Consider the following 24,502-nt stretch of genomic DNA (forward strand, 5'->3'; position numbering starts at 1 on the left):
AGTAGACAAATTATAATAAACCCCTTTAAATCTTATTTAAGATTTAAAGTAGAGGTCGGGCACAGTGGCTCACGCCTGTAATTCGAGGACTCTTGAGGCTGAGGTGGGTGATAGCTTGAGATCATGAGTTCAAGACCAGCGAGACCCCCATCTCTATTAAAAATAAAAAAACTAAGGCAAGAGGATCGCTTGAGCCCTAGAGTTGTAAGTTATTATGAGCTATGACGTCATGGTACTCTACCTAGGGCAAGAGCCTGAGACTGTCTCAAAAAAAAAAAAAAAATTTTTTTTCTTTTTTAAAGTAGAGCTAAGAAAATACTTCTAAAATTAGTCTAATTTTCAAGTGAACTGGATTTGACATTATCTTGCACCTATATATGTAAAAGAATGAGATAATGATGGATCTTGCGAATATAATTTTGCAAGGAAGGGACTCTTGGTAAGGAATGTGCCATCTTTCCCTTGGTAGACCACGGCAGGGATCCAGGGGATCGCAGTCAGCGGCTGCAGGTAATGCTGCCTCCTAGCGGCTTTTCCTGCAGGCGTTTCTTTGCTGGGTTTCAGCAGCGGGAGACCCAACTTACCACCAGGTGCACACACTTTAACACCTTCACATCCCAGTGAATTACTAAGTCCTTGATGAAGGGACCATGGCCTCCATATTTTTTGTGTACATTTCTTGTTAACCTAGAGGTGAGAACACCTTCCAGGCCCATAGACATGAGCACAAGACAAAGAGCTTCTTACTTCTGCTGCTGCTGGGCCTACAGAAATGCCAGCGGCCACTCCTGAGAACACGAGGCCACCTCAATGTTCTATTCCCATGATCACATTACCAATGTAAGTGGCAAAAACAGATTATGGGAGTAATCAATTAAACTGTGCAATACTGGCTTATCCATACTTCTAATGAATTCTTCCAGTGGTCAAATAAAATGCAACCAGGTTGTCAGCAGAATTTCAGAAAGTCAAACATCAGCATTATAATCATTCCAATACCTACACTTTATTGAATGCTTAAAATGTGCTAGTTATTCTGACTGTGTTATGTGCATTGTTTCATGGGATCCTCAAAACAACCACACAAAGTAATCCTTAATGCAATTTTAACAGTAAGAAAATGGAGGCAGAGAGAGGAGGGGTGAAACGACTTGTTTAAGGCTCTTTCTACTAGTAGATAGGAAAGCTGAGCAACAACAAAAATGGCAATCTTTATATTTTTAAAAAAATTCAAATATCTCTAATAAAGTATTTAGAAAATGGGCCAGGTATGATGGCTCATGCCATCTTAAGTGCTGGTAATCCTAGTACTCTGGGAGGCCAAGGCGGGTGGACTGCCTGAACTCACAGGTTCAAGACCAGCCTAAGCCACAGCAAGACCTCGTCTCTAAAAAAGAAAATAACTGGGCATTGTGGAGGGTGCCTGTAGTCCCCATTATTTGGGAGGCTGAGACAAGAGAATTGCTTGAGCCCAAGAGTTTGAGGTTGCTGTGAGCTATGATGCCATGGCACTGTACTAAGGGCGACAAAGTGAGACTGTGCCTCAAAAAAAAAAAAAAAAAAGATGGCGGCGCCTGTGGCTCAGTGAGTAGGGCACCGGCCCCATATGCCGAGGGTGGTGGGTTCAAACCCAGCCCCGGCCAAATTGCAACAAAAAAAATAGCCGGGCGTTGTGGCGGGCACCTGTAGTCCCAGCTGCTTGGGAGGCTGAGGCAAGAGAATCGCATAAGCCCAAGAGTTAGAGGTTGCTGTGAGATGTGTGATGCCACGGCACTCTACCGAGGGCGGTACAGTGAGACCCTGTCTCTACAAAAAAAAAAAAAAAAAAAAAAAAAAAAAGATTTAAAAAATGTATTGCCTCAGCAGATAATTATTCTTTGCAAGACACATAATGAATGAGTAAAACTTATAGATGAAATAGGGTTTATTCATCTATTTATATATTGGCCTTGATGCAAAAGAAGACTAGAAGTGGCTTAAAAGGGTATTAGAGTAACTTTTAAAAAATTCAAAAATATGTATTATTCTCCCCAAAAGCTAGCTGCTTCCAAACTTGATTTAATATTTTGCATGTTTTCCCTTCGTTGCTTGGTAAACACATTTGCTTCTCCTTTCTGTAATCGCCGTCTGACTGCTGATTTTTGCTGTTTTGTCAACTGACGTTTCACCTTCTGTTTCACGAGTTCCTAGAAAGATTTCATAAATTAGTATCACTAACAATGAACTATTTTCGGTGACTGAGTAGACATTTCATAAAACAGATTTATATTGCTAAGACTTTCAAATCTGTCTTTCAAGTGTATATATTAAAAGTGTGAATTTAAAATATTCCAAAAACTGATAGTACTGTATATAAATTGTTATAAAACATGGAAAATTAAATTCCAAACAGAAACACAGATCATACAGCACAGTTAGTCACAATTCTTTAAATAACGGATCACTATAGTGCCACCTAGTGTCCACTATGAAAACTAACAAAAAACCCCACCAAGATTAAAAACTACTTGTTCTCAGGTTCCTGAGTTAAAAGGAGGCATGTTTTGTAATAGAAAGTTATTTTCTTTAATTAAATCATAGCTGTGTACATTAATGTGATCATGGAGCACCATACACTGGTTTTATATACCATTTGACATATTTTCATCACACTGGTTAACACAGCCTTCCTGGCATCTTCTTATTGTGTTAAGACATTTATATTCTACATTTACTAAGTTTCACATGTACCCTTGTAAGATGCACTGTAGGTGTAATCCCACCAATTACCCTCCCTCCATCCATCTCCCCTCCCTCTTCCCCTTTCCCATATTCTTAGGTTATAACTGGGTTATAGCTTTCATACGAAAGCCATAAATCAGTTTCATAGCAGGGCTGAGTACACTGGATACTTTTTCTTCCATTCTTGAGATACTTTACTAAGAATATGTTCCAACTCCATCCATGTGAACATGAAAGAGGTAAAGTTTCCATCTTTCTTTAAGGCTGCATAATATTCCATGGTGTACACATACCACAGTTTATTAATCCATTCGTGGAGGAAGTTATTTTTGAAAGCATTTCCTATGGGTCACTATGTCCGAGAATCCCTTCAGTTTCTAATGTGGAAATGACCCTATGGCAGCAGTTACCCATGGAAGTGAGGCATACAGTATTTTTGTAGTTGTAAAATGGTTTCATATAATGAATGAGCATACATTCAAATTACTAGTTAAGATACAGTCTGCACATGTCACATAACTTACAAGAAGAGTAAGAAATTTGAGGTGTTTAGTTCACAATGATCTTTATTTCCCTGGAAGGACTACAGCCTGTTTAACTGAACATGACCTTGCATGGTCCAACTTGTCTCCTAATGAAGACAAACACTGCGAGGGGAGAAGCAAGGGTATTTATTAAAATGTTGAGCTAAATGATTAAAGAATGGATCTGAGAGGTGAAGAAGGCTAGAGGAACAAGCTTGCCTTTTGCACTGCTTCTTGAGTTGTCTATTTATAATATGAAGGTGTGGATCATTATGCAGACTATCATCAATAATAGGCCTTAACAAGTTATCCTTCTTTTAGTTTAAGGATTCCTAGTGGTAGTAAAGGTCTAAGAGAGGGGGAACCAGAGTACACAACTCGAGTTTCCAGAGTCTGACACTCCATGAAACACCATGCCCCAACCCCAAGAAAGCCTGAGAACAGAAAAACCTGATGTTCCAGAAGGCTTAGAACAGAAAACAGCATAACTGGCTAACAGTCTCAGGACCCTTCCCTGCCCAAGAACCTGCCCCTACTAAAGCAGGAGTCACGGTCTGGAATTACTACAATACCATAAGCTTGAAGACAAGATTCCTTTGGGATTCCAGAGGAAATTTTTTCCAAATCATAATCCTAATATTTAAACCCCCAAGGAAGTGTCAGGCACAATAAAGACATTTTTAATGCACAAAATTGACAAGAAGCCTGGAGTGGTGGCTCATGCCTGTAATCCCAGCAATCTGGGAGGCCGAGGCAGGTGGATTGTTGGAGCTCACAAGTTTGAGACCAGCTTGAGCAAGAGTGAGACTCACGTCTCTACTAAAAATAGAAAAAGTAGCTGGGTGTTGAGGTAGGCACGTGTGGTCCCAGCTACTCAGGAGGCTGAGGCAGGAGAATGGCTTGAGCCCAAGAGACTGAGGTTGTTGCTGTGAGCTATGATGATGCCACAGCACTCTACCCACAGCCACAGAGTGAGATTCTGTGTCAAAAAAAAAAAGCAATTAACATCAGTATCACATGAGAAAGACCTGGGAGCAGGTAAAAAGGCTTCCAACTGCAGGTGAGAAGTCTCTGGGGACAACAGCAGAGCACGTGCCGTGTTCCAACTGTGTACTGGGCCTGCAGAGTGTTTCTAAGAGAAAAAAAGATCAATTTCTTTTTTAAACAACCTGCTTCCATTTTTCTTTGATTAGACTGCGAAGATAATCATGTCAAGCAAAATAAGCAGATGATAGGTTAATATGCATGTACCTCCCTGCAAATTAAGAATACTTTGCAAATCCTGCAAGATTATTTTTATGCTGAAAGTTGGCAAAAACCATGTTTTAAGATATTAAAAAAGTAGTGAAACATGACATACACATGTGTGTTATTTTAGGGAGTATATAAAAATTAATAAAATCTGTATTTTTTTGGTTGCTGTTAAAGCGAAAAATTTCTATTAGGTAGCCACATTCATATTTCTTAAAAAGCAATATACCTTATGCTTTAATTTTAATTTAATTCTGTTAAGTATCAGCAAGAACAGAGTTCACAAATGCCTAACAAATAAGAACTATGAAAAGTATTTTAAGGAGAAAAATCTATCTTACAATTATAATTTCAAAGAACACAAAGAAAATCTTTTATCTTTGTTCAGGTGCCAAAACAATAATCACTGAGTTAATGGAAGTTAAGAGGTAAGTTTGTTTTCTGCTGGCCTCGTAAAATAAAATGTGACCCCAAGGAAAACAGGATGACAAAATTCTCCAAAGAATGCAGACTTAAGATCATGAATTTGTCTAAAATAATCAGAGAAATCTTTATCAAGGTAAGCTGAAGAGATCTTTTTTCCCCTTCCTTAGATGGCAAATTTGTGTTTTATAATGTGATTCACACAACCCAAAGATGAGAATTCAAGGTTCTACCCTGTTCATGCCCCACTGCTGCTGTCAGGAGCATGTACAGCAGTGAGATGAGTCAGAGCTCAAATATGCAGAGGCCTGACCCAGCCTCCGAGGGCAGTGGGATCACCCACATGGGCAGCAGAGAGGGACAAGTTTAAAATCCGTGATCTAACTTCCCTTTATAATTAGCAATTTTACACCATGGTAATTAGATATAAAACAACTTACGTTCTGATTGTGAAAAATCTAACAAAAAGGTAAATAAATTACAGTAAGTGTAGAGAATATCAAAGACAATACAAGCAGTCAGGAAGTGTGGGAAATCCCTAAGGAAGACAGGGTGATACAGCTCAAAAGCTGAGTTTTGTTTCAATGTAATTATTAGATGCTCCATACACTTCAATTTAGTGTTGAGGTAAATTACCAGACCTTCAGAGTATATGAAGTAAATTACATTTCTAGAATTTCACTTTTGTGCTGGTCTCACAAGCTCTAAATATTTCTAATATCAAATAAAGGCCCCAGGGGAGTAATATTATAAAATACAGTACTGCTACTTTCACCTTGTTTTTGATAGTGGATTTAATTTTGTAGATATCCTATGTTATCCACTACAGGACATAACATTTTAAGTTATTGATAGTATTTCTCAACTTGGAATAAAAAGTTCAGGAAAAAAGATTTCTTTCTTTTTTTTTTTTTTTTTTTGAGACAGTCTCACTTTGTTGCCCTCGATAGAGTGCTGTGGCATCACAGCTCACAGCAACCTCCAGCTCTTGGGCTTAGGCAATTCTCGTGCCTCAGCCTCCCGAGTAGTACTTTTTTTTTTTTTTTGAGACAGAATCTCACTTTGTCACCCTTGGTAGAGTGCCGTGGTGTGTCAAATCACAGCAACCTCAAACTTTTGGGCTTAAGTGATTCTCTTGCCTCAGCCTTCCAAGTAGCTGGGAACACAGGCGCCTGCTACAACACCCGGACATCTTTTGGGTGCAGTTGTCATTATTGTATAGCAGGTCCAGACCAGGCTCAAACCCGCCAGCCTTGGTTTATGTGGCCGGGGCCCTATTCACTGAGCTATGGGCACTGAGCCCCGCCGGCCTGCCCCTTTTTAAAATTCACTTTCTATTTAATCATTTCATGTTTTTTTTTTAAACCTTCTAAAATGACTTTCTTCATTTGCTCATTATAGGTAAAATATCACTAAAAACTAGTTCTGATGGTATTCGAGGTAATACCTTAAACAGAAGGAAAAAACCCCATACCATTGTATCATTTTAATTTATGAAAAAACTGATAAAATTACTATGTTGCTGGGCGGCGCCAGTGGCTCAGTGAGTGGGGCGCTGGCCCCATATGCCGAGGGTGGCGGGTTCAAACCCAGCCCCGGCCAAACTGCAACAAAAAAAATAGCTGGGCGTTGTGGCGGGCGCCTGTAGTCCCAGCTGCTCGGGAGGCTGAGGCAAGAGAATCGCATAAGCCCAGGAGCTGGAGCTTGCTGTGAGCCGTGTGATGCCACAGCACTCTACCGAGGGCGGTACAGTGAGACTCTGTCTCTACAAAAAAAAAAAAAAAAATTACTATGTTGCTTTACTTTCTTAATGTTAGACAAATAAGAATTTTTTAGAAAACTCAGGCTACTAAATTTGAAATCAAATTTTCAAAACACTGCTTGATGTGTTAAGTAGGACTAGGAAATAATGTGTGCCACAAGCTTACACACTAGGGTTCACTGGCTGCCGAAGGACTCAGAAAAGTAGTGAGAAAACCATGAAGACCTTTCTTTCCTTTATCTCAGGAGTGATGGTATTGGGAGGTCCATGTTGTTCCTAAGTGGTAGGTAAGTGGGAGTGACAGCTTCCCTGTGCTGGTGCAGAGGCCTGTGCTCAGGGTGCTTCCTCCTGGGTGGCTCTGAGAGAGGCTGGAGCTTCTCAGCAGGAGCTGGGCTATTTGTGCTCATTTTCCTGGCTGGAAAATTTCCCCTTTGAAATTTCTTTGGGTATTGTTCCAAGTGTCCAAAAGGTCTAACAAAAACTGATACCCTCAATTTTTAATTATCTATTTTCTCCTTCAAAATTTAAGAATAAATGAGCTAGTAAAGCTGGCCACCTTCACACTCAAGTCACACTTCTGTCACCACTTATAAGGTGACTTCAAGCAAAGTCATGTAATGTATCTGGGCTTCAATTTCCCCATTGTTAAAGAGATTAAACAACATGCGAATCTACAAAATCCCCTTTTTGTAGATTTTTTGTATCTCGATTTCTATAATCCTTTGAGTTTAAACAAATTTATAGACTGTAATTTCCCTGCAAGGTTTGATAATTCCAGTTTAAAGTGAACTCTCTCTTCTATGTTATTAAATATATACCTATTTTAATTTTATAGCATTAGCACATGAGGGGCAAGTGTCTGAGGCATCATCCTCCTAGTGTCTGGACTCACTCACCTGTCCACAGCGGTGCCCTAAGAAACCTGGTAAATGCTACAGATACTCACCGGAGGAATTGTTGAACAGCTCACAACACTGCCCGTAGAAGAAGTAATACTCAGAGTTCTTGTTCTACACCAATTAATGTCTCCCATATTTTTTTCATCCCTAAAATTAAAAAATAACCCCACAATTTACCTAGTTAATTTTATAATGTAATTATTCATACTTGATTAAATTAATGTTATTCCTTACATGGCAGTAAAACTTAACATATTATCATATCCCTGAAAGATCACTATATTTAAAATTTCTGTGAAGGTAAAACTACCTATAATTCAGTCCAAAGTAGTAACAATTTTCCATTTATCAGCATTCTTGTATTTACAGTCACTATAAAAATTCCAAAATGGTAGACTGAACATCAAAATTTATCACTTTCCCGCAATCTGTATGTCCCTTCTCACTAATCTTCTCCTTTTACTGAACTACACAGACCTGCTCCTCATAATCTAAATTTGTTTTTTACAGATAGAGTTTTACTTTATCACCCTCAGTAGAGTACCATAGCATCACAGCTCACAGCAACCTCCAACTCCTGAACTTAGGTGATCCTCTTGCCTCAGCCTCCCGAGTAGTTGGGACTACAGGTGCCCGTCACAACGCCCAGCTATTTTTTTGTTGCAGTTTGGCCAGGGCTCAGTTTGAACCCATCACTCTCGGTATATGGGGTCAGCGCCTTATCCACTGAGCCACAGGCACTGCCCTCACAATCTAAATTTTTTTTTTTTTTTGTAGAGACAGAGTCTCACTTTATGGCCCTCCGTAGAGTGCCGCGGCCTCACACTGCTTACAGCAACCTCCAACTCCTGGGCTTAAGCGATTCTCTTGCCTCAGCCTCCCGAGCACAATCTAAATTTTTGAGGTACTTTCTTGTTACCTTCCTCAAGTAACAGTAAATATAATGGAAACAAAGACGGTGCTCTGTCTGCTAAGGTACAAACACCACAACCATGGGAACCAAGGTGTTTTCATACTGTTCAAAGTTTCAACATGGACAACGTATAAGAAAACTCAGCAATAACTTCTAAGAGTTAATATTTTTCAGTAACATAGGCTGCTTTGTGTCTTAAGTGTCCAGACAGTGAGAACAAATTATTACTGAAAAGACAATTAACCCAATGTAGGGTTAGTTCTATTGTGGTGATGGTTAATTCCATGTCAACTTCACTTGGGGGCAGAGTGTGTGAGGGTCAAAAGGAGCACTGCACATAGCACTGCTCCCTCCGGTGTGGGTGTGCTTATGCGCTGTGCTGAGGGCCTGATAAGCACAGGGGGGATGGGAGGAGAGAGAGAGAGGGACAGAGAGAGAGAACATGAGTGCACTCTGGCTGCCTGCTGGATGGAATCTCCAGTGAAGCTGATGGCAGGTCTAGGACATCTTAACCTTTGTAACTGCATGAGACAGTTTCTTACTGTAGATCTCTTAGCTCTGTTTCTCTAGAGAAACCAAATGAATACACTCACTCACTCAAAATTCTGAACCACTGCCACTCTCGACTTTGACCCTCTTAAGCTTTTGCCTTAATTTTCCAAGTTTATTATTCAAACAGCAGTAGCCTTGCGACTCAAGAAACAGAACTATACAGTGAAGGAACAAAATTCTCAGGTTTTGCTTCATAAACAAAACTGTAAAGATAAAGGCAGCTTTAAGAAATTAGCCAGTGGGCAACGCCTGTGGCTCAAGGAGTAAGGCCGGAGGTGGCGGGTTCAAACCCAGCCCCGGCCAAAAAAAAAAAAAAAAATTAGCCAGCGCATGTATTGGAAAATGTTCACTAAGTGCACTGCTCACCTTATTTTAACTGTCATATTATTAAGTAAAACCAGCATTCCATTACAGTTTGATTCTAAATAAGCTATCCCCAAATCTAAGAATTGTTTGAGAACTTTTGCTAATTTAAGTGGAGACTGATTCATTAATATTTGCAGAAAAACAGTCCTCAGAAGATAACATGATACCATTATGTAATTTTAACCATACACAAAGGACAGAAGGTTAAAAGTACCAAAGAAAATTTACTCTAGATGTTTTATGTAGAAAGCGTGTTTACTGAATGTCACACATTTATATGGCTTTCTGTAACTCAGACATTAGATGTGTAATTTTGAAAGTATATGAAGATTAACTCATCCATCTAAGACTGGATCAATTTATCAAGAGACCTACAATAAGTCTTTGAAAGGCAACAATTTATATTTTCAGGCAGAATTACTTGTAATTTAGTCAATGGGGCTGCCTAGAATCACATCTATTAACAACAAAAAATTTATGTGGCTTTCATTTTACATGTAATAATGACAGAATACAACTCTGCCACATCATTTAAAAAAATTAATTTATCAGAATGGAAGAAAGTGTTGGTCTCTAATCAATAGAAGCCTATACCTGAGAGGCCTGGATTCTTTACTCAGTGACGACAAGGCAGTTAGATGAGAGCATTCGTCCACACACTCCTCAGAGCCAGCAGAGGCTTCTCCTTGACGTGTCCGACCACCTTGTCTTGGGTAATTTTCATTTCTGTTTTTCTTCTCAGAAAATTCAGGTATGGAATTTTTGTCAACAACCTGCCCTTTCATTTCTTCTAAAGCCTGGCTGAAGTCAGTCATTCCAAAGTGGTGTGCACTAGCACTCTGCTCTGATGAACTGTCCTCCCTGTTCTGCTCCAAGTCTTCAAATAATCTGTAGCCACCCGACTGGTCCACACAGTTCTGTTCACTTTCATCTTCGGATCTACAAACCTCTGATTTTTCTGACACTTCTCCATCAGAAAACAAAAACTGAGGTCCCTCTTCTGTCTCTGTGTCTCTTTCATCTGGGCCCACTGGCTGCAGCAGGTTGTCACCAGCCTGCAGCTCTTTTGTATAGCCACTGGCAGAAACCTCCACATCAAGAGAGCCCACCCTCCTAGGAAAACAAGCAGACATTGAGAGACAAACATTTATCTGAGAGATGAGTAAATACCTATTGTTCTAATAAATGATTCACTAGGTTTGATGTTTTATATATTTTAAAGATTTTTCTTTTCATAAAAAACCTTAAATTACTTAGGCATACAAATATGGAAGATAGATACCGTTAACTTTAACAATAAAATATCACTTAAAGGCCAATAGGGAGAAAAAAAATGAATCCTAGATATTTTCCCCTTCAAGGTCAGCATCTGGCTGTTTAAATACACATCTCTTGTGTAAAAACAGAAAAGATTTCAAAATAATTATCAAAAATAAAAATAAAAAAATCGTATTAACAAAAAGGTTATAGAAACTTTAGCTGATTATTAACTTAATAAACTAAGTTTCAAAGGGGGCTAAAGATTTCTGTGAAATTACGTGACTTTGTCCCAAATCAGAAACTATCTTAATTGTATAAAATACGAGAAACTTTAGCTCTCAGAATGTACATAGTATGTCCCAATAATCAAAGATAGCTCCTGCTCTGAATAAGAGGAACACAAATTTCAACGCACATTTGGATTGAACCTTAAGAATGGGTTATTGGTTATTCACAAAGCATTAAAAATAGAATAAAAGTTCATGAATTTTGAAAAACTAGCTATGTTCCTTCTAAATTCAGTTGTAGTGCCTCAAGGGACCAAAAGCAATATTGTCTAGTTTTTACGTTTCACTTACGTACTATAGAAGAGTGATTATATGTCAAAGGTCACTATTTGAAAAATTTTTCAGATGAAAGTTAATTTTTAGTCATAAACAAGGTATTTAATGGGTCCTATCATTTAAAGAAACACTACAAACCTGATATCACTAAAGGTTGGATAAAGCTCACTTTCATAGCCAAAACGCTTCATGAAGAAATCTCTAATGCACTTGACATCTCTGTTGAAATACCTGCAAAAGCAAGAATAATTTCTGACATAGCTGGCAATACTCTTATATTATTTGTTACATTATTCCTGCTCCTTATAGGAAGAAAAAAAAAAGTTACACAAAAGGAAAAAGATACAAATCAATTGCCAATGTGTTTAAAAACCAAAATCTAAGGAAATCTTAGGGAATATAAGCGGTCAGTGCCTAGAGAAAACCTAGACTTTTCTCACACTCTTACTTGGTATAAGTAAAATATACCACAGGAAGATGAGTGAATTCCAGAAAAGGAGATTATGGGCTACAGACCAGGGATAGGTTTCCACTCATCCCCAGAGTCCCCGCATTGTGTGGCTATGCTTCCCTTCTGCAGAGTTATCACTAGAACCACTGGCTAACTGGGTTCAAGATAAAAATAGCTTAGTGACAAAAAGATCTTACTAACTCATAAGGAAAGTTTGAAGACTATTATTATGTGTCTGTACTTTTATTACCCTTTAACTGATACGCAGAAACACCCAGGACAGATAATGCTGTGGCTTATAATGATCTGAAAACACGTTAACATAGATCAAAAGTAGAAGGACCTTTGAATTAGAAGATTTCCAAATAAAGAAAAATTAAGGACAAGATGACATGAACTTGAGAAAGATGAAGTTTGGCAACAAGGAGACAATGCCACTCTTCCTTGCTCTCAGGGCACCATGGAGAAAATCTTAGTAAATTTAAAAATTATCATTTTATATACGTTCACATCTCCCTAACTACATAATAACTTCTTAAAATGCAGAGACAAGACTTGTTTACATCTCAGTCACAAGTGCTTAGCATGACCCCCTTTACCTAGCACTAGTCCACAAAAATCCAAATTAAGTCACAGTCTCCCCATGGAACACTGCAGCCTTGAATGTGGAACATCATCACCTGTCGCCAGTCTCGTCCCTGACTCTGGTTGTTCCCAAATGTCCCTTTATTGTGACTGTATTCTATATTCCACATGAATACAAAGGGCGATTAGTCATCATCCAAGGAGTAGTGATCACCCAAGAGGCAGGCATTAATTTTTTAGTATTATTTTGCTGGAAATATTTTTAAAACTTATTTTTATTTTTTTATTTTTTTTTTTTTTGGTTTTTGGCCGGGGCTAGGTTTGAACCTGCCACCTCCGGCATATGGGACCGGCATCCTACTCCTTGAGCCACAGGTGCCGCCTAAAACTTATTTTTAAATGACATTCCTTTCTCTAGCTGAAGTGTAGACATTTTCTAGTAAGTCAGAAAAGAAAGACAGGTTTCATTTAACATGAAATGCTTCATGCTCAAACCCTGCAGGAAATGAATATGCTCTATCATGTAAGTGATACCAGTTGTTACATTTGCATTTCATAACCTGGCTGGTGGTTAGGTGATGTGAAGACTGTGACCACCACGGAGTATGAAGAGACTCTGCCCCATGTCAGAGACGAAGTTTTATGTGGATTCTTTCCTAATAATAAAACAGAAACTAAAAAATGACAAGGGATAATTATCATTGGTCTTACAATGAGATTTTAGTCCAAAATTACCTTGTTTGCTCGGGGCCATCATTACTTGGTGAAGTGCTCTTGAGGTGCCGGAGAGAGGAGGGGAAAGGGAGAGAAAATGCTGGTCCTAGGATCCCTCTCTCCACCCGCCTCCTTCTGGGCAGCCTTTTATGTTTTAAATATTGAGCTTCTCAGCAAAAGTATGTAGAAAGAAAAGGTTCCAGGGATGAGAAAGTTTGATTTTTCAAACTCTGTCAAATTGTAACAGGGTGATTCAAATTCTTTTGATGCTATCTTTATTGTGGTTTACATAAACAAAATAGATAAGCAGGCAATGTCTTCAGATTTCTAATATACAGCATAAGCTTAGCGAAGTGTTTTTAAAAATTGGATCAAAGTAAAAATTTCCCCTTTATAAAATGAAGGAATAAGATTCTTTTACAGGGAAAATTCTAATAGTTGGATTATACTTTAATGAAAAACTACATTTCTGTAACATCAACACCAGCCACTCTGAGCTAGTTACTGACCTAAATGATAGTATTAAAAAAACTGAAAAAAATTATGAAAAACTGATTCCACTAGGCAAAAAAATACCCACATCCAGAATCAATTTCAGCACATACCATTCAGCATTGGGATGAGACGTTGAGACCATCTGTGGAAAATCAATCATGGTGATATGATCATTTTCATCCAAAATGAGATTGAATTCATTGAAATCTCCGTGAATCAGCCCATGATTCCCAAGTCTTACAATTAGTTCCATAGCTTCATCATATACTGAGGCAGGATCTTCAACATGGTGTATCTGACATCTGAAAGTATTTTAAGTATAAAAACAGGTTGTGTATGGTTTTTGTGAAAGCAAGCATGCATGTGTATACATGTGTACTTTTGAGTCCTGTCTCCTGACAGTTTTCTCCTCATTTCCATCACATACAGAAGTAACATCTACCATTTTTAAAAGAGTCATGTCCTGCTTTAATTCTGTTTCTTTCTACTATTACCTCCTTTATCTTCTTCATTTATAGCCAAATGCTTCTATATGTATTCCAGTTTCCTTCCATTCTCCAAAAAACCTATTTTAAGCGGGCTTTTACTCATCTCCTTCCTATCAAATGCTCTTATGGAGACTACGAGTGATGTCTATGTTGCTAAATCCAAGGTCCACCCATGGCTCTCATCAACTGACTTCTCTGCCCTCTTAGAAACGTTTTCTTCACTCAACTTTTGGGATATGCTCTTCAGGTCCTCCTCCTTTCCTCACAATCATATCTCCCTACTCTTTTCTGTTAGTTCTTCAAGTTTCCTTTTGCCTCTAAATTTTGGAGTTCCTCAAAAGCTCCTATGAGCTCCCGTTTTCTCTTATTTGACTTATTCTCGGTGGTCTCATCAAGGCTCGTGGCTGTATCACACACTGTAGGCTTCTCCAGCTCCCACACACTTGTAAACTCCACATGTCTAAAACTGTGTCTCTGATTCTGCTTTACCCTCAACTCTAAACCTCTTCCTGCTGCTTTCCTGTTCCTGTAAATGGCAACTTCATCCCTCCAATTAATCTGTTACTCAGGCCAAAAACCTCCTTGTCATCACTTGACTTGCCACTTCCTTCTCATCCACATTCAACCCCAAACACATCATGTTGGTTCAACCCGCAGAACATTCAGAACCTGACTACTTTTCAATAAAAACCACATTTCTATAACATTAACTCAGTAATTCAGTCACTTCAAACAAGTTACTGACCTAAATTATAGTATTAAAACACTGAAAAATTATGAATAAAAAAATGATTATAGCTGGGTGCAGTGGTGTGCCTTTAATCCTAGCTCTCAGGGAGGCCAAGGTGAGAGGATCATTTGAGCTCAAGAGTTCAGAGACCAACCTGAGCAAGACCCTGTCTCTATTAAAAACAAACAAACAAACAAATAAGCAACAAAAACAAAACTAGCTGGGTGTTGTGGGGGTTGCCTGTAGTTCCAGCTGCTTGGGAAGCTGAGGGAGAAAGATCACCTGAATCCTCTTGAGGTTACTGTGAGCTAGGATGATGTCATGGCATTCGAGCCTGGGTGACAGAGTGAGACGCTGTCTCAAATAAGTATCTATAAAATGATTCCATCAGGCACAAACATTCACATTTAGAATCACAGTCGCTGTGATCAGAGCTGCTGTCATCTGTTGCCTACATTACACTGTCTCCTACTTTACCTAACTCTTTGTCTCCCTTTAGTCTATTCTTAACACAGCAGCCAGACTGATCCTTCTAAAACAATAGATCACATATTTTCTTGCTCAATACTCTCACCCCAATGCCTTTCCATCTCAATCAAAATGTGGTAAGGTTTCACCTCATACTACCCTATGTGAACTAGAGGATTTCTACCCCCACTTAGCACTTCCTAGCCCTCACACACTGTTTTATTTTTATACACGCCACTCATTACTACCTGATACTTGTTTATTTCAGAATGAGGCCAGGGACTTTGCTTTGTGACTCTTAATATTATAAATATTAAAACTGGATGAACAACAGATATTACAAAGTCTACACTGTCACTAAGAAACTGAGTTTCCAATTTGTCTTTGAGTTAATTCCTCTAAGTCCATTTCTAATCTCCTAGAAGCAATATTTCATTAATTTAAGAAATTTTTACTAAAAAACTCTGAAACTTAAATTCATTTATTGGAATCCATGGCTTCAAGTACAATGTAACACTTACAGAGGATAACCATTTATGATCTCCATGACCACTGCATGGCGATTGTAATCAACTGGTTTTGGAACTGGAAATTTCCTCTCATATAACACCTAAAATATAAGAAAATAGGCATAAGATAATGAGGAGGTCATTTTTTTTCTAAAGAACAATAAAAGTAAATGTACCTTTCCACAACCAGAAGAAAAACACACAAGCCTTTGTAAAACTACAATTACTACCTGGGTATTTAGGCAGCCTGGTTTGTTTATTCACTGTATAGAACAAGCTGTACATAAAAAAAAACAAATTTTAAACTAAAGTTTGCTTGAATTCACTTTTCCACCAAAAGTGACATTTATAAAATATTATGCACTATGTTAGGGATTCAAAAATGAGTGTTAACAAGTCTCTGCCCTCAAGAAACTTACAGTCTCTTAGGATGTTTCCTATTTTATAAATCTCTGCCATTCGTTGACATGTGTTAAAAATATCCAAATAGAAACAAATTGTACAGTCTGTCTTCTAGCACTTTAGGAAATGGGCATTCTAACACAACAGACCTTTTAGTTTACAAAGCTCCCATCTTTTTCTCCAGACCACAATATGCTATATAAGTGATAAAAATACATTGTAGCAGTCTGAGTCAAATGTTCTTTTAGATGATCCATACTCTTCTCTTTTTCCCTATGGTTAATTTCTTTTGTCTCACTGTTTACAAAGTCTTAGTATTACTTCTTTCAGAATACCTAAGACTTATACCCTCTGCAACGTTAGCACCTGTAAATAGGCCTGGGTCATTTCTGTGTGACCATGCTACCAGTGTCTCCAGTCCTGCCATTACATCCCAACTATTCTGTGTGGCAACACCAGGCAAAGATGTGGATGTGGATGCCAACACTCCATTTAAAAAAACAACAGCTGTCAATGTTTCAGTCCGAACAACTTCTCTCAATTTCTCAAAACTCTCTGTAATCCTAGTTCTCTCAATTCTCTAATGAACACCCAAAAGGCCAGCCAAGACAGCCACCCCATCAACAGCACACACAGGGCTCACACCCATGCAGGTCCTTGCCCTCACTGGCTCCTCTGAGATGAGTTGCTTTCCCTTATAGTTAACAACCAGGCCCACGCTTCATGCTCCACATAGCTCACTCACTTCATAAAAACTCCTTTATCAACTATTCTACTCTACCAAAGTTTCCGTAAAGTCGACAGATACTTTACACAGATTATACTGGTTATTTCTTTGGTATGCACTCCTTCACCCCACTTAACCTAGTACTTGATTGTAACACTCTGAGAAAATACCTTATACAGTTTTGGGAAAATATGTAAATATCTATTGAGCTGCTTACTTACTATCACAGGATACAAACAAGTACATGATTAAAAACTGTCATAGTACAATTGGTATAAGAAATAAGTAACCATGAACTATAACAGGACCATTCATATGGACTTAGAAATTCTTCCACAATTACTACAAATTAACCATATAGATTAAAATAACCTACTCACAGAACAACAAATTGAACTCCTAAGAAAAATGTTCACAGACTAAAACAATTTTCAATAATTAAAAAAAAAAATATTGTTTTCAGACAGTCTCACTTTGTCTTGGTAGAGTGCTGTGGCATCATAGTTCACAGCAACCTCAAACTCTTGGGCTAAAGATTCTCTTGCCTCAGCCTCCCAAGTAGTTGGGACTACAGGCCCACCACAACTCCCGGCTTTTAATACGCAGGGTCTCGCTCTGGCTTAGGCTGGTCTCAAACCTATAAGCTCAGCCAATCTACCTGCTTTGGCCTCCCATGGCGCCCGGCCAATAGTTCAAATTTTTTTTAAAAAGGAGATAAATTATGACAAATCCTACTGGACAGAATAAGAACAAAATGTTATTTTCTGTTTAATTTAGTTATTACTGAATGTTTAATTTGGCTATTAACAAAAATATTTAGTAAATTTATGCTCAATTTAATTTTGCATGTCAAGTATTTTGACCATTTTAAATGCAAATTTGTAAACTGACAGTTGTTCCACTGTGTGAAAGAAAAATACTAGTCAATTTACCTGAGGCCCTAAGGTTTCCACAGATGGTGATTACCTGGTGTTTTCAATTAGAGACTATATATGGTTTTATACTGAAGAGACGTAACATATATCCACGCAAATTGTAAGATAACTCCATTATTATTTTCAGCTATTTCACCTTGCTAATATTGTAGAATATGTGTTGTCTTCATATGTTAACAATTAAACAAATAATCCACAAAGCTAAAAAAATGACCACAGGGACCAAGTCTGGGATTAGAGACGTGTGGGACACCACACTGATGCTTGTCACCAAGGCCTTTGAGCTATAATGTATCAGTTGCCTAAAAAGAAATGCAAAATTATTTTTAAAAATACCTTCATATAGGCAAATTCCTTCACCGCAGAGAGACGAGATAAATAAAGCCAAGACACATTATGTCTGTGTTTATGGTAATCGCGCTTGTTTTTCAGATTTCGAAAAGAGGTTCTTCCTAGTCTGTGAAGCTTTAATGCAAATTGCTGTCCTTCTTCATTTGCAACAATGTAAATATCTAGAGCCAAGAAGATCACTATTATACTTTTATTCCAGTAAGTTAAAACAATTTTAACTCTCATTTTATCTGACAAGTATCTTATCTTTCCCAATACAACATCCCTTATCTAAAATGCTTAGGACCACAGTGTTTCACATTTTGGAAGATCTACATATAAATAATGAGCTATCTGGAGATCAGGCCTGATTCTAAACACAAAATTTATGTTTCACATATACTTTATACACATAGCCTGAAGGTTATTTTATATAATATTTTTAATAATTTTGTCCATGAATCGAAGTTTGTGTATACGAGGTCAGGTGTGGAATTTTCCACTTGTAGTGTCCATCATGTCATGCTAAAAAATTTGAAATTTTGGAGCATTTTAGATATCTGATTTTCAGATTAGGGATTGTTACTATGTATAACTAGGGTTACTTATTTGGCAAAATGCTCTATTCCATGCATTCACTATTTTACCTTAATTATAATATATACTGTCATAACATATATACGACAAGCCACTATATATTAATAACGATGACAAAAGAAAGCAGAGACACAATGTGTCAAGGATTCTTGCTTCCAAAGGTGCTTAATGCATATATTTACCATGTCAAAAGAATCACTCAATTTAGTGGAAAAAATATCTAATTGTTCCTTAATGTCCCATTATGTGAGAAAAGTGATTTAATATCTTCCTTTTCGACATGAAGTTCAATTCTTCAAGTGCTCTTAGAATATTATTCACTGAACAATACCCGATTCTAACTATTGATAGATAGCTTAGCTCTGTCTAGAGTACACATCTCCATTCTGTCAAAAAGATTAAAACAATGGAGATGTTCCAGTAAGTATGCTGTCAATTTTCAAAACAAGTTGCTATATCTCACATTGAAATTTAGATCATGTTCTAATCACTCAGGAGGATTTATATTTTTATTAAAAAACAGGCTGTCACACATGGGATTATACATTAGTATAAACTTTCCAGAAAAATTTGGTCATATCAAAACTTTAAATGCACAAACTTTTTGCCCTGTTCTGCACTGGACTCTGCTGCCCCAAAACTCAATGCTGAATTTCTAATTCCCAAAGTAACTACCTAGGGATAGGGCCTTTAAAGAAGTTATTAAGGATAAGTGAATGAGGTCATAAGTGTGGGGCCCTAATCCCACAGAATTGGTGTCCTTATCAGAAAAGGAAGAGACACCAGGGACAAAGAGAAAAGGCACTTGAGGACATAGCAATAAGGCAGGTGTCAGCAAGCCAAAGTGAGGCCTTAGGAGAAACCAAACCTTTGTGCTCAACTTTTAGTCTCCAAAATTGTGAGAAAATAAATTTCTGTTTAAGCCACCAGACTGCTATTTTCCTCCAGCAAACAAATACATGCCTCAATAATTAATCACCAGGAATGTATTTACAAATTTATGTGCACATATGTACAGACACAAGAGTGTATACTGCATCACTACTTACAAAAAAAGACTGGAAGGAACCTAATGACCACTAACAACTGGGGACTGGTAAACTCAATTACAGAGTATCCATACGTTAATACTCTGTAACTATGGAGAAAGACACATCTGCTAATTATGAATGATAACAAGGGTGCATCAAGTGGACAAAATCAAGGTGTACAATAGTGAACACTGTTTGCTTCCACTTGTAATTAAAGGATATGAAGGTATAAACATACACTCTTAGTACATGTAAATACACTTACACAGAAAATCTGTAGTTAATATTGGACATAAAAATGTCAAAAAAAAAAAAAATAGGAAGCCTACTCCATAGAGGGTGCTTCACATTATTTATTTTTTTTATTTTCCATACATATTGTATCCTATTTAATTATTATAGTACTCATTTTACCTCTTAAATTTATACTGCAATCTGGATATAAATAGAGAAGACATACAAACCATATCAACTACCTCAGTAACCTTCTTTGGAGTAGGCTTCCAAACATTTCTTCTGCTTCCTGAGCTTAGATAATAATGTAACTATAGGATAAACTATGTCACACAAACAGCAGTGAATAAGAGGGCATGATATTAAGATTATCATTTCCTGTTCTTTATTCCTACTGTCTCCTACATAGGGAACAAATACGCAGGTGTTCGGTCAATGCTATTTTGGAATGCTTCATTTTTGTGTAGGTAAGTTCTACATATACTTATTTTTGCCTTGTTTACCATATTGCTAGATTTGTTAAAATGTATTTGTGGTTTTTAGATAATCACTAAAATATCTTCTAGTACATCCTCGTGTACATATTTTTAACTACTAGAAATATACAATTTATCTACATTGCTAGATCTAAAGTAAGAGCAAATAAAATATCTGTCAAATAACTATTAGAAGAAAACTGGTTTCTTCTAATAAATTTTCAGTGAAGACTTTTGGAGAAACAATAACAAAATTAAGGGTTCATTCATAATTTGTATTGCTTCCAACCAAATTTCCACTTTACTGTTTATCTGGAAAAAGGGTAAAAATTAAAAGCGGAATGCTTTCTCAAGGGAAAATATAAACGAAAGCAAAGAAAGTATTTACCATAAGTACTATTAGTACTTACCCGATTCTTTGCCAACACCCATCTGGTTTCCAACAGACTCAACTACTCGTCGAGAAGAAAGTGTTTTCAAAGCCAGGTAATCATAGCCTGCATTTGTCAACCGACAGCCCTGGACAGCTAGACAAAATCAAATGAGAAAGACTGTATTTTAGTTATATTGTATCTCAACTCATGTCAGTTCAAGACATAAGAAGAATTTAAACATGGGAAGTCTTGGTTGGAAAAGGATAGGCTACCCAGGCTTAGAGTTTCCCATTTTTTCCTACAATTTGCATTACTTCTCTAGTGCATGTGTTGTTCTTCAACTTGTGACCCACAGACTGATAATAGCCCACAAGCGCCTGTGATAAACTTGGCAATTTTTATGTTAATCTAACCAGGAATATATACCTGTTACTGTATATCTGTTATCCAATTTATTTTTCTAGTAATTATTTTTTACTATATTTTACAAAAGGACCCATAACAGGTTTTAAAAAATTCATCCCTTACCACATAGAGTTTGAGATTAATGCTTTCAAGTCCTGTGGCAGACTGCATTTTCCAAAGATAGTAGCAACAACATCTTTACTCTCTCCTGTGCAGTACAACCCCTTGACATTCCCTTCTCTCCACCTCTTCTGACCTTTGTGTGCTCTGTTTTGACCAACAGGATATGACAGAAGTGTGTCTGTCAGTTCTTCACCAAGTGCTTTTCTAGCCTGGTAAATGCCACTGCTTGCTTTTTCAGAACACCTTTTCTGGGAGAAACCAGTTACTTGAAAAATCATAAATGCTGCTTCAAAATACTTACTCTTGGTATGCTCCCAAGCTATGAGTTTATGTTTTACTAATTCTCTTAAAACTTTATTACAGCCACCATGTTTAAGGCTGGCTATAGAGGCGATCAAACTGCAGGGAACTATCTCATGGTTCTTCATGCCCATTTCAACCTGAAATTAAAGAAATTACATAATCATAATTGATATAAAGCCTCATACAGGCTTACTAAGAAATTAACTTCTTGAAACTTTCCTGACCATGCAGTTCTCCAACTAATTCTGAGACATAATTACTTCCTTCTCTGTATGTATTTTTATTATAATTCAATATTTAATCACTGATAGTCATACTGCCTTTCTACTTCAAGGTTGGGAATTATGAGTACCCATTACACAGATGATGACATGTGTTAACTCCTAAAATATTTGCTGACATCTAAACATTTGTCTTTAAATTTACAGGTATTGCAGATATTTATTAAGCAGGTATTTAATGAGGCATCATCATACATAGGCATTATGCTAGGTATTGTGGAAGATTAAAAAATACATAAAAATACACACTTTATTCCAGAGAATTTATTAGCAAATTGTAGAAATAAGTACACATCTAACTTTACTAGAAAGTAAGAAGCAATAAGTGCCAAAAAAAAAAAAAAAAAAGAGGTAGCTAAGGGCAAGTGGAGGATACTTCCTGGTGGGTGAGCAGTTCCAGGGAAGAAGCAATACTTGAGATGGACTTTGAGATGTGGGCATCCAGAGAACGCAGAAGAAGAAATATTGGAGGTCTTGGGAGGGCATTTGGAAATGGGGCACATTCAAGAAAGTACTGAGCACAGGAAGCAAGTATAGTGCTAGCTCAGATAAAATGACAAGTAGAATTAATGCAAAGAAAACTGGAAAATAATTCCAAGATATAAAGCCTTAAAACATAAATGTCTTACATTTTATACTGAGCAAAGCAGAAAACTCTTTCAGATTTGTAGGCGAGGGAAACACATGAACAGAGACATCTTAAGGACATTAATCTGATAGCAGGAATATGCAAACTGCCTTAGAGAAGGGAAAAACTGAAGGTACGTGTATGGGAGAACTAAGACAGTATTCCAGTTAAGAACAAGCTGCAGTGGTAATGGAAGGAAGAAATTAAAGATCTTTAGGGAGTAGTATGGGAGGGCTTGGCAATAGGATGTGCAGGGTAGATGGAACAGAAGAGGAAGAGCACACTTGAAAATTATATTATTATTATTTTTGGTGGATTTTGGGAAAAGAGGAAGAGGGTAGAAAAGTTGATGAATTCGGTTTGAGCACAGGGTCAAAGGAAAATGTTTGAAGGAAAACTGGAAAGGGGTCTACACTTAGGAATGAAATCAAAATTACAGGGGTAAACTGTCAGTTATTTGATAGAGGTGAGATGAAACTGTAGAGTGGATATAATCACTGAGCAAGAAATAATGGAAGAAAAAGAAGTGCTGGGGACTTCTTGAGGGATACGTTCACACTGAAAGACAAAGGCAGCTAGTCAAACAATGATTACCGTGATAAGGGATCCAAAGAAGTCAAAGGTAAGAGAGGGACAAGGAGCGGTACTAACACAGATGAGATTCCCCTGAGACTGGAACATCATATTGAATTACCACGTCATTCCTTGGTGAATTTCAAAAATAACTTAAATATTTCATAAAGTTTTGGATGGCAAATCTGACATCATTTTGATGTCTTTTCCAGCTCATCTCCGACCATTAGTCTCTGACTACGTTCCTTTCCTTTCCTCAAAGACTATCCTGCTTCAACACCTCTGCACTTATTTATTCCTGTTTCTTGCGCTTCCGGCCCTTCCCTTGGGCTTCACTAGTCTATCCTGTGATTCCCCCAATCATTCTTTCATTTATTTAGCGAATACTTACTTATTGCCTACCAAGAGCCAAGAAGTTTTTTTTTTTTAAAGACCTTTGGTTGCAACAGTCAACAGGCAAGATTCCAGCACCCCCGGTAACCTTCCCTGACTACCCACTTCAAAGACAGCATTCGCGCCTCTGCTCCCCAGATGTACTTTCTACTCCATCTTCCTTTCCCATCTTCACAGCACCTAACATTATCCTGCTTACTTATTTATTCATCTATTTCATGATCTCTCCCGGATCGTCTATTTTGTACCTCAATAAACTCCACAAAATTGCTACTACAGCTGAAGAAAGTGTGGTGACTGTTATGAACCCGTTAGTCTCTGACCGGGTCGGTGCGTGGGGACTCCGGGCTCTTGCCTCTGGGCCCCGCCCTCCAGGGGTTCCAAGAGCCCAGGTTGGAGAAGCTGCTCAGGCCCCGGAGGTGTAAGCGTGTGTCTTAACCGCAAGAATGGGAGCATAAAGGAAAATGATTTTTTGAGTCGGGGGAGTCTTGCTGCATTTTGGTAAAAGCTCCCAAACTAAAGATTTCGAACCCGACTCTGCAGCGCTTGTCCCTCCATTCCCACCCTCTAATCGGGGCCCAGAGCGCGACCGCTCAACTCCAGCAAACTTCGCGGCACAGGTCAAGGACGGGCAACGGGAAGGGAAAAGAGAAAGGGGCAACCACAGACTTCTTACCGCGGTCAGAACCCTGAAGTCATCCCGGCTCAGGTAGCGCAACTTAGCCACGTTCACCTTCCCCATGGCGGCAGCGGACGGAAGTTGCTCCCAGGACGGCCGGAAGGCGCGGGGCAGGCCGGGACAAAGGCCTCTGGGGCGGATCCACGCCCTCCGGTGTACGCATGCGCCGCGCCTGACCCCAGGTCCTTGGTAATATATGTAAGTTGTTATTCTCAGTGGCATGGAAAAATAAAATGTCTTCTGTGTCTTATAGGGCACATAGCATGGAGCACAGGGGAGTTTTATTTTTATATGATTTTGTAATGGGATTGAGTTGGTGTACTGTAAATGTTCTTTA

The 24,502-nt window shown here is 38.1% G+C and overlaps 1 protein-coding gene across 3 annotated transcripts; it reads right to left on the bottom strand.

The window, feature by feature from the left end:
- Positions 1 to 1,821: 1,821 nt before the first annotated feature.
- Positions 1,822 to 24,265, bottom strand: RIOK2 (RIO kinase 2). 3 transcript variants are annotated; one of them, XM_053567064.1, is made up of 11 exons: positions 24,163 to 24,244; positions 21,610 to 21,748; positions 20,817 to 20,933; positions 18,075 to 18,250; positions 15,687 to 15,775; positions 13,721 to 13,781; positions 13,590 to 13,621; positions 11,373 to 11,465; positions 10,006 to 10,524; positions 7,628 to 7,727; positions 1,822 to 2,186 (listed from the first exon to the last, which is right to left on the bottom strand). In XM_053567064.1, the coding sequence occupies exons 1-11, from the start codon at positions 24,226 to 24,228 to the stop codon at positions 2,022 to 2,024; spliced, it is 1,557 nt and encodes a 518-aa protein (XP_053423039.1). In that variant the 5' UTR covers positions 24,229 to 24,244; the 3' UTR covers positions 1,822 to 2,021. The 3 variants fall into 3 exon arrangements, with proteins under 3 accessions (XP_053423039.1, XP_053423038.1, XP_053423040.1); XM_053567063.1 differs by having other exon boundaries at positions 13,590 to 13,781; positions 24,163 to 24,265; XM_053567065.1 differs by lacking the exon at positions 21,610 to 21,748 and having other exon boundaries at positions 13,590 to 13,781; positions 24,163 to 24,246.
- Between the last annotated feature and the right edge of the window lie 237 nt (positions 24,266 to 24,502).

The sequence above is a fragment of the Nycticebus coucang genome, chromosome 17 (genome assembly GCF_027406575.1).
Source record: "Nycticebus coucang isolate mNycCou1 chromosome 17, mNycCou1.pri, whole genome shotgun sequence".
In the NCBI taxonomy this organism is placed as follows: domain Eukaryota; kingdom Metazoa; phylum Chordata; class Mammalia; order Primates; family Lorisidae; genus Nycticebus; species Nycticebus coucang.

Coding starts and splice junctions, on each gene's coding strand:
- RIOK2 (XM_053567063.1), bottom strand. CDS start 24,228: ATGGGGAAGGTGAACGTGGCTAAGTTGCGCTACCTGAGCCGGGATGAC. Junction 20,934..21,609: donor AGCTTGGGAGCATACCAAGA/GTAAGTATTTTG, acceptor GATTTTGTCTAG/CTGTCCAGGGCTGTCGGTTG. Junction 10,525..11,372: donor CCAACCTTTAGTGATATCAG/GTTTGTAGTGTT, acceptor TTGTTTTCCTAG/GAGGGTGGGCTCTCTTGATG.